Source organism: Dicentrarchus labrax, unplaced genomic scaffold, assembly GCF_905237075.1.
Source record: "Dicentrarchus labrax unplaced genomic scaffold, dlabrax2021, whole genome shotgun sequence".
Lineage (NCBI taxonomy): Eukaryota > Metazoa > Chordata > Actinopteri > Moronidae > Dicentrarchus > Dicentrarchus labrax.
In genome coordinates, this window is record NW_026136714.1 from 27,039,423 (window position 1) to 27,050,120 (window position 10,698).

The following is a 10,698-nucleotide window of genomic DNA, read 5'->3' on the forward strand; positions in this document are numbered from 1 at the left end:
ACTGCGGCTCTGCACTTTGACACACAGACACTGACAGATTGATATTCATCATTTCAACTCACTCTCATAAAGAAAGAGAATAGCAGTATTATCTCAAACTTTACCTAACTAAAAGTTAGCTATTCTGGAGCTGTCAATACTGTCAGCAAACCCAAACAGCGACTCCCTCTATACACAACAAATAACCAGGATTGCCTATTGGTCTGATTGGGTGAACAAAATAAGATGCGATTCATCTTCAAGGCTGTCAGGGAGAAGCTTCTTTTTCCCATTCGTTCTGGACTGATTCAATAAAGCCTCGTATAGGCGGCCGAAAAAGCCTCTTTATTTGCTCTTAAATAAGACGTCGCCCAAGGCCCGAACCATTCAGCCTCGAGAAAAAGTGTTGTTTCTCTTTGGAAATTGCTGTAGGTAGAGTGTATTAGAGCCTGACTCATTCAGAAACAAGCTTGCAAGGTCATAAAGAAAAAGTTCAGACAGACAGTCCAGATACGTGTGGCAAATAAAACATGAATGTTTATGATGATAACACAGCACATCATGAGGGATATTTTTAAATGCAGCTACAACAACTGAGGAACACATTTATTTTGCTGCTTTGAGACCTTTGCCTCATCTATTCTGTTAAGTATCTTTCCTCCCACATGCTTGTCCATGTCTCACGAACATATTACTGTTGCATCAAGCAGAGAATTGTATCACTGTGAACATTCAGAAAGACAGCTCAATAAGAGGAGGTGGCAGGAGATTTTCTGATTTATGTGTTTCCCTCTTAATTAAAACAATGGCTAGCACTCTCTGTGGTCACATTATAGGCTTTGTCAATCATACCCATGCCAGAACACCTCTCCACCTGCTCACCTGTATCCCATTTTACCCTGTCAGTATTTATACTGTACCTGCCTGTCTGTCTGTACCTTTAACCTGCGCCATTCCTGTTTACCTGATTTTAATGTGGAAATTATACTTTTTTGCAGGTAAAAACATATCAGCAGATTGTTTGCATATGTTTTGATACATGTCTGGAAGGGAGCTTGGATCTCTGGAAGGGTTGGTACTTTTAAAATACAAAAAAACATTCCTTTGTCACGTATCTCCAGTGGTCTCATGAAATTCTTTTTTTTGCCTATGTTTTGAGACACGCTTTCTAGGGAGGAATTATCTCCAATGAAAACTGTTCTCAGCACATACTGTGGATTATTCACATCCATCAGGCCATCTGGAAAAAATATATTGAAAATAAAAACCATATTTCTCTGTTTTTTGCGGGGTGAATTCAATTCTGTTCCTGTCTATTGTATTGGGGTGGAGATAGAGGTCAAAGAGACAGATATCTAAAAAAAAACATGCACAAAGTCAAACTATCTGCACTGCACTAGCGGCGCCAGGATTTTGATTGTGGGTAGGCCTCCAGAAAACTGGATGGGCCAGTTAAAATAAGCCAAAAAAAAAACGGGTTCCCCTTCATCTCTGTTTCAGCGCTTTTCTGCAGCACTGAGGACAGCGACTCAGTGGCCTACCTGTGTGGCTCTTGTGTCGCTGTCCTCAGCTCAGTGCACATAAAACACTATCATAAGTTACCTCTGCCTACTGCCAATATTATTTTTCCCTCGAGAAAATGTGCATACAGACAGTCAGACACTAACGTTAACGTTAGCTTAACTGTTACTTGCCTTGCTGGTGTGAGGGGGTGGCTATGGGAGGACTTGATGGGGAGAGGGCGGCCAAGCTGGATCGTAACTGGGGTAGAAGCCGCTGATTGGCTGAGAAGCTTTCACTCAAAGCTTTCCTCAGGGTGCTTATTGGATGAACAGCTAGAATGAAAATCACTCACTACTCACTATAGCCCTGGGCCAAAATGGGTGGGCCCGGGCCTAAAATGGGTGGGCCCAATAGTAGCGCCGTGGGTGCTGCACTGTAAAACTAGATAAGCTCATTTAACTCTAAATTGTTGAAATTGATTACATCGGAAGTCTTAAGTAAAACTTACTCAATTTGAGTAAAAAAAATGTGTTTAAGTAACTTTAGTCATTTTAAGTGAAACTGATTTAATTATATATATTCAATTATAATAGCATGTTTATTTGTACTGTGAAAACAAAATGCCTAGTAAATAGTACTTAATCAGGAATGTTTCTTCAATTTACAAATTAATTTAAAAAATATATATTTTTTGAGTTTAAAATAACTGTATCACATTACAGTGTGCAAGGCTATAAAGCACTAGAGGGGAAATATGTTTGGGAGAACTTAACCTTGAATAAAATGTTTGACCCATGTAATTCACTTCAAACTCCATCTCAGAGTGTAGAAAACTGACTGAATTTAGGTGTACTGTAACTTCTATCTGTACATGCAGTCAATTAATTTAAATGATGTAAATAACTTGAAGCGTGCTTTGTTTTATGTTCTATGTATTGTTGTCCTTGTTTTTAAGTGGTTAATGTGTTTTTAGGAACTGTGCTTTGCTATGTGCACAGTATGGCAGTTCCTGTTTAATGTATTTTACTGGTCTCTTGTATCTGTCATCACAGACTGCAGGTGAAAATTAGTCAGGATGGCTAAACTGGCACATTTACAGAAATGTTCATTATGTACACTGCCATTATGAATAAATAAATAAAGATATTATATGATAGGTGCTATTATGAAAACAGGTTTGTAGTTTTTCCAGTACTGATGTTTAGCTATTTATTGTACTTTTATTTCTTCCTTTTTTTCTCCATGTTCCTTTCTAGAATTAGTTCAAAATGTATAGCTATGTTAAAAAAACTAAAGGGACATTGTGTAGTGTTTTAAGTATTTTTTTAGCTAAAATCAATATCTTCATTCATAAATGTGTCCTCATTGGTGTAAAATTACCTCTGCCAATGATCTGACTTATCCTCGTAAGCGAAGAATTTCTTCTCTGTATATACATTGGACGGCCAAGTCCATGGAGGCTTCCATGTTGTTCCGCCATTTTGAAAAACTATAATTGCCGAGAGGGACATAAAGCACTAGCCTACCTGTCTAGCTAATCCACAACACGTTTTCGTTCAGAGCCAGCGCCATGTGACTGAAACCAGCTATAACGGAGAAGGAGATCAGTGAAAGGCGCTTGGCTCTGCCTCGGCACATTTGAAAGTCTGCACTGCACTTTAGTTCATAATGGAGGATCATACTTATGCCGAGCCACAGGAGAAGGAATCCTTGTCGCCGAAAAAGCGAAAAAGGGAATTAAAAAGGCAACGTGAGCGGCAAATTCAAAAAACGAGGGTAAACATCGGGGTAGCTTTTCCCAGGTGGAAAGAGCTAATGAAGGAGAAAGACTTGCAAAGGGACGCTGAAGTTGCCTGCTTTCTCCTCGACAGGTAGGCTTCTTGGTACATAACGGCTACCGTAGTTGCAATACGCTTTTGAAAATGCGAGGCACTAGAGAGCACTATTCATTTGAATGCAAAATAGTTTCACCGCTAGATGGGAGAAATTCCTACACAATGTCCCTTTAACAAGTTTAACAAGAGTATTAAACTTAAATATTATTTAATAAAGTTATTTGTTTAACAAATCTGCCTTCTAAGGACCTTTGCAGAGTTACAGCAGTGCAAAATCTGTTTATTTTTATTCCAGCTCAAAAATCCACTCCATCACTGCTATATCGGTAGTCCCTATCGGTTATCAAATATTGGTTGGGCTCTATCAAATTCATCATCAAATGAAAACTGCCCTTGTTGCTCCCTGGGAATAAATCCTACCAAGGGACATGAAAACAGTAAGAAACAACTGCTTTAAAGCAGTTGCTGTTGTTTTCCTCTTCATTCCCTGTGCTTCTTTTTGACCTAATCTTGATTTGCTGTGCCGGCAGCACAGAGCATTAAACCACAGTCAAGTGGTGTAGAAGGATGAATAAAAAGGAAGTATACCGGAGGCATCTTCCAGCAAGACCTGAAGGCCCACTGAGGAGGCAGCACTGTCAGAAACTACAGTTGTTTTGTAGGACACTGCACGGCTCAGTGCGTCTGTAATGCATGTGCTCTCTGCCTGAAGCATACAGTGTTTACATCTGGAGCACACACACTATCTGCAAAAACACAACAGGCTCTCACACACACACACTGTTCTCGTGGAGAGTAACCTGAGGTGGTTTTAGAAGAATCTATAAGATGACCACTCACGCACGCGCACACATGCATAAAATCCTACCTTCACTGCCTCTATGTGAGTGACATTGTCAAACATCATCTCGTTCACGGCCACTATCTGGTCCCCGACCCTCAGTCCTTCCCTCTCGGCCGACGAGTCCGGCTCCACTAGGGACACGTAGATCCCCACGCCGTGCTCCGACCCCCCGCGGATGCTGAATCCTAACCCCTCGTGGCTCCTGGAGCGCGTCAGCGTAACTTGGCGCACTTCTCCAAAAGCACCCTCAAAGAACGGCGGGGCCATGGGCGCGGACAGCTCCGCGGCGGCGATGAAACCGTCCGGACAGCCCGAGCTGAGAGGCTGCTCATGGATGGAGCTGACATATTTCTGCAGAGTTGAGTCGCCCTCGTCTCCGAAGCCCTCCGCGCTGCCGTTGCTGGGGAGCAGGTCTGTCTTCAGGTAGAGCCCCTCGGACGTGTATTGGTCGAACAGCAACTGGTCGGACCTCGGGATGACCAGGCGCAGCATGGGCAGCAGCTGTCGTTTGCCGGGCGTGTTGAGAATCACTTTGAGAGTTTGGACCAGGTCGAAGACGTTGCGCTTGGCGTGGTACACATTGAGACAGTGGATGAACTGCTCTCTCTCCAGGTCGCTGAGCAGCAGGTTGAGAGCGTTGTGGAGCCGCCGGACGTTCGCAGAGAGCGCACGGCCGCCCGAGCCGGCCGAGTTCACCGATGTGTTGAGCGAAACGCGCTCCAGATCAGCGCTCATCCTACAACATAACGGGGAACCAGTGCATCATACAGAGCGGAGGACGAATCGGGCATTTGTTAAAGCACTGTTGAGGTTGACTCTCTCGTTTGAAAGCAAAACGGCTCACCGCGCATGGGGCAACTTCAACAGGTGACCGGTGATCTACGCGCGTAACGCTGCTGATGTGTCCCACACAAGCTGTGTGAACCCGAAACCATTCTCTTAGTCGGTGCTAGCATTCTTCTTGCACTGAACAAAGAATAAATGTTCTCAGATTCCTGCTGCTTTTGTTCCACGCGACAACAAAAGCTGTACCGTCCGCTGCCTCCACCGGGACGAGCGATTCGAATATTGTCCGGTGTAATAACTGACATTAAGATCCCTGGAACGCTCTGTTACTTACTGTAAATCATAAAATGGTGCATTATAATAACACATGGCCTCCTCTGTGTTTATTCTGTCCACAGAACAAACTCCAGAGTCTGTCGGGTTTCCACGGAGCCCTCTCTGCGCGCAACTGGCAGGGAGAGCTGATGCTCTCAGACCCTGTGTGTGTGTAGGAAATGACGCAGGTGTGTGTGTGTGTGTGTGTGTGTGTGTGTGCCAGTGTGTGTAAGTGTTGCTTAGAAACTGACAGCACTACTAACCCTTATTTAAATGCTTATTTTTGGCCAGGCATTAGCTGATGTCATACATTGTTGAGTGGAAGCAGGAATAGCACCAGTTAAAACTACAAATAACTCCACCAACCGCTGAAATGTCAGAATTCTCACATTTTATTACACAGTTTATTGGATAAAAAAGCAGGTGAATCAACACACACATAGGTGAAAATAAGAGCAAATGAATGCATTGCCTTGCGAGTTGTGTTGGTTGAGATGATAGTAGGTGTCTGCCTGCTAGCCTTTAAGCTGATCATGCTGCATTATAGCAAATGCCTCCCTGAGACTCCTTGTCATAACTAAAGCCTGAGGCTATTTTTAAACTGCTATTCCTAGAAGCCAAGAGTTGTCTTCCTCCTCATGACAGTGACGATCTTCCTCTGTGTGGCCCATTCACATAATCAGAAATGTTCCTGCCACGACAGGGTGCTGCCGAGGAGATGCAGCAACCCTGAGGAGGTGTTAGGTCAATGCTGTTAAATCACATAATTTACTGTATTTCTCATTGCGTCAATATGGTCTTGAGGCTCCTATAAAATGCTGCCACCCACTGTCTTTCATTTACTGGTTGAATGTGATTTTTAAAATCACATTATCATTGTGAAATGCCAAATACAAAATGTGTATAGTGGAGAAAATTGTAACATTCTTTGCTGATGCTTCACCTATCCCTCCATCGACTCACCCCCTACAGCTGTACAGTCAGTAATGCAGAGTGTTTTCAAGAATACACTGTAAAACCCCAATGAGTTCAGCTCAAACTGTTTGAGGTAACCGATCGCCTTAAAACATTGAAGTTTATTAATGCAAACAATTTAAGCAAGAAAAAAATATTTGATTTGATTGTACAAGTAACTCCAGTATTTGTTAAGGTGATTTGGGTCAAATAAGTTATTTTAACAATTCCATTCAGTTAACAGAACTTAAAAAGTATAAATAAGTTTATCACAGTCCTATGCAGCATTTCTCCAAACTTACTGAACTAATTTAAATGTATTTAAATAAAGTTGATAGAAAAGGGCTCCCTTAAACAAAAAGGTTGGGGACCACGGTTCTAAGGTAACAAAAACTTCTTCCTATTCTATTTTCAGGTGATTATACACTAATGAAAACATACAAATGAATATTATATTCAGTTTCTACCAATAGATCCTCCTTAATGTTACACCCTGGACCTTTAAATGGAAGACAAATATACCCAAACTGGTAACTAATTTATTTTTTAGCATGAAATGTTCACGTCTCCCTCAAACATCCAAGCATTGTCCCATTTATGCATATTGAAGGATCAGTGGGAGTGTATTATGTTTGTTGGGTGTTACACAAAGTACACAGGCATTACATTATAAATTGTAGTGTTGTCAGTGGGCACATTAATGCCTATTAAATAACAGAAGGTGGTTAAAGTCTTAAAGATTACATGTGTTAGCTCTCTCTCTCTCTCTCTCTCTCTCTCTCTCTCTCTCTCTCTTCTATCTATCTATCTCTCTTTCTGTCTTCCTTTCTTCCTCTCTCACCCACACACAAAGACAGACTTGTGCACAAGCTTTGCAGAGGGATCATTTTATAGAGCAGTCTCAGAATGTCCCAGTTTTGCTTTTGTTTGTTTGTTTTGTTGTTGTTGTTATGATCAGCTTTTTATTGAGACATATGTACAGAACAGAGAACTGCCAGTAGTAGAACTGTAAGGACAACTTTACAGTAGTTGAGAACACTGAAGATAAATAAATGAAGGTTCCCATCAAAACCCTGAGGCAGAAGTCCTCGGGGATATAGACAGCAAGTGAACATTTTGTCCTCAGAGTTGATGTGTTAGAAGCAGGAAAAATGGGCAGCGTGAGGATTTGAGCGACTTTAACAAGGCCCCATTGTGATGGCTAGACGACTGGGTCAGAGCATCTCCAAACCTTCAGCTCTTGTGGGGTGTTCCCGGTCTGCAGAGGTCAGTATCTATCAGAAGTGCTCCAAGGAAGGAAAAGAACCAGAGACAGGGTCATGGGGGTCCAAGGCTCATTGATGCACGTGGGGAGCGAAGGCTGGACGGTGTGGTCTGGTCAACAGACAAGCTACTGTAGCTCAAACTGCTGAAACAGTTAATGCTGGTTCTGATAGAAAGGTGTCAGACTTCAAATAAAAGCAGGGACCCAATTACAAGCAGGTCCCCTTTACTAGCCTGTTGTGGCTACACATTTTGACAAAAAAAGCCCTTGTCTGGATTTTATAGAAGTTCTTTCGAGATATAAAACCTCTTAAAGCTCCTGGGGTCGCTCAATTGAGCAAGTTCTAAGCTGCTACAAAAAGATAAGCCTACAAGAAAGCCTACAAAATAAATATATGTTTAAACTATTGTCAACATACACCAGATGTATTTTTTGTATATCAATTCACAACTGTGCCAAGAAGCCCCAACCAGTTCTCCAGTCTTTCTAGTATTACTCATTTTGGTTGAATTCAACACTAATATCCAATTAAAGCTGCAAGCAGCATTAGGTGGGACCTCACCATCGACCCACGTCAGGGCCTGCACGGTGGTCACCTGCCGCAGCCGCGCCACACCATGTCACCCCACGCCCAAGCCCTCATCACCGGAAGCCAAGGGAAACCGCTCTTCACTGTCACGCGTTTCAGACACTGTGCAGAAGACTCATGCATCCATAGCGAGACTCTTCACTGCACAACGTGGAAATTCAGCGCCATGCCACAGACACGCCGTTTGACGCACAGTAAATATTTGATTCACTTTTGATCACCAAGACAATCCCTTAGCCTTCGTCACGACTGAAGTTTCATGAGTTTTCGGGCATGTTTAGCCCCCCAATAAGTGTTCAAATGTCAACAGAAAAGCTGATTTCCGTCGCGTTGCCATGGCAACGTGGTTCCACGCTAATTCTCAAGATTCATAAGATGTCATCGTCATCGGCCTAAGGGACTTCTGACAGAATTACAGCTGGATCTGGTCAATCTGCTGGAAGATATACATAAAAGTGTAAAAATGACATCCTCCCTTTCACCACTAGGTTGCGCTCTCACGATTACTGAATATTATCACATAGATGAGTTCAGGGCGGGACTCTTATCAGACAAGTGAAGTTTGGAGCCGAATGGACAATGTACACTCAAGTTATAGCAACTTTGTGTGTTCTGGCGGTGCATCAAAATTTTATGCCACGCCACGGACACGCCCGTTAACAAACCGTCACCACAGTCATGAAATATCATCAACAACATGTTTTGCATTTCCTGACTAAATTTCAGATCTGATCATCCTGCTAGGAGTAGAACATGGAAATATAAAAAATGACATTTCCTTTCACCACTAGGTGGCGCTCTCACTATTACTGAATATTATCACATAGACGTGTTCAGGGCGCGACTCTTATCAAACGTGTTAAGTTTCGTTGAGATCGGATCATGTACACAGAAGTTATGACAAATCCCTTTTTCATGGCGAGTCGTTGAAATTCCACACCACGCCACATGTACGCTTCTAGACGGAATGTCGTAAATAGCACAACTTTTAATTGTAAATGTATTTAGATGGCTGTGTCCAAATCTGAGGCCCCAGATGGTACAGTTTATGGGCCCCTGAGGGGCAATTTTGCAATGCTCATAGTGGACCCCGAGAAAATATGAAATATTTCACCAGGCCTGACCACTTTGCCAAATAAAATTGACTGTTCGTATATGTTCAGGGGGACAAAAATGCAGTCAAAGGGGTGAAAAATAATAAGAAACATAGCAACCGCTAGCTCGGTTCCTAATGATACTGAGACTGCGCTACAGACTTGCTGTCTTGGAGTGGATGAGAACCCACAAGCATGACTCATTACCAATCAGGTAAATAACCAGTAAACCGGCTACATAGACACCACACACTGCTCAAGCGGCCTATGTGAATGAGGTAGAGGTACCAATTGATCCGTCCGAGTCCAGGGAATCAGGCAGAGGTTCAGACTGGAGGGATAAGGAATCAGGTAATAAAAGCTGGAAAGATTAGCCTAGCACAAGAGACAATTTGGCAGCAGGGCGAAGGATTGGGCCAGTATGTATGAGGCTGGATCTAATCAGAGGGAAGCGGGTGGGTGATTGGGTGAAAGGGAGAGCAAGAGGGAGTGGCATTCTAAAATGACACGAGTAAAAGCAAATGAATTAACTGAAGTATGAATACTGGAAGATCACTATTAGGGTTCATGACAGATGGTGAGCTCAGCGATATAAGAACCCGACTGTTTGCATACTGATTATCGGGTTGAGAAATATGGTGACATATACCATGAGACAATGTAACTGTGTCTACAGTCAGACACTTCCATACCAAGATTGCTCTCCCTTTATGTGTCTGGCTGTATCCAAACATTGTGGGCAATGCTCAGGACTGTTTCATGGTTATACAGGACACATTTCCATCTGGTTATTTTATATATAAGCTGTTCTTATCTATTATAATCTCAATTGCATTTCCTAAAATTGTACTGTACCACAATATACAGTATAGGGTATTGCTATATTCAATGACATATGTTATGATAGAAGATTTTATCCATATATCCCTCGTAGCTCCAAAACAGAAACCTTTAGTCGTATCTTAAATGATAAGAATGCCAACAGTTAATGTATTAAAAACTCTCACTTTGAGCTTTTAAAATAAATCTTCAGACTAAAAGGCTCATTCTTTATTATGCTTTGAAGGTAATGCTTTTTATGACTGCTTTAGTAACATTTGAGGATGTTCAAATCCAATAAAGAGAAAGAATATTTATCATATGCATTGGAATAAGGGCAGGCAGGTTTATTCGCATCCAAAACTCACTAAATACACATTCTGAGTCCCTCTGAGCTCTGTAGATTCTGATGTATTCACTGACTACCTTGAACTTCTTACACAGCCAAATAATAAATGCCCACCTTTATGCAGACACCTCCCAGAGACAGTGGAACCTCTAATTCCTGAAGAGATAGTTGGTTTAGTTTGGACTTAAATTAAGTGGAGTGGGTGACTGAGGTTTTATCTTGAGGTTTTAACATTAATCCACTCCTCCTCTGAGTTTAAAACTTTCATAGACGTTCTTATTCAACGGTTCACATGACTTGATGAAAAACACAACGATTAAGAAAACCAAGTCCAGGAAACATGGGGCTGCCTCCAGGGAGAGGGATG

At 42.2% G+C, this 10,698-nt stretch overlaps 1 protein-coding gene across 3 annotated transcripts in view; it reads right to left on the reverse strand.

The window, feature by feature from the left end:
• whrnb (whirlin b) overlaps positions 1-5,472 on the reverse strand; it is a 95,288-nt gene extending 89,816 nt beyond the window's left edge. Inside the window, exon 1 of one of the 3 annotated variants that reach the window (XM_051422285.1) lies at positions 4,186-5,472. In XM_051422285.1, the coding sequence (XP_051278245.1) occupies positions 4,186-4,896 (711 nt within the window). In that variant the 5' untranslated portion in view covers positions 4,897-5,472. The remainder of the gene's footprint in view (positions 1-4,185) is intronic. The other 2 variants (XM_051422283.1, XM_051422284.1) reach the window with 2 other exon arrangements.
• Between the last annotated feature and the right edge of the window lie 5,226 nt (positions 5,473-10,698).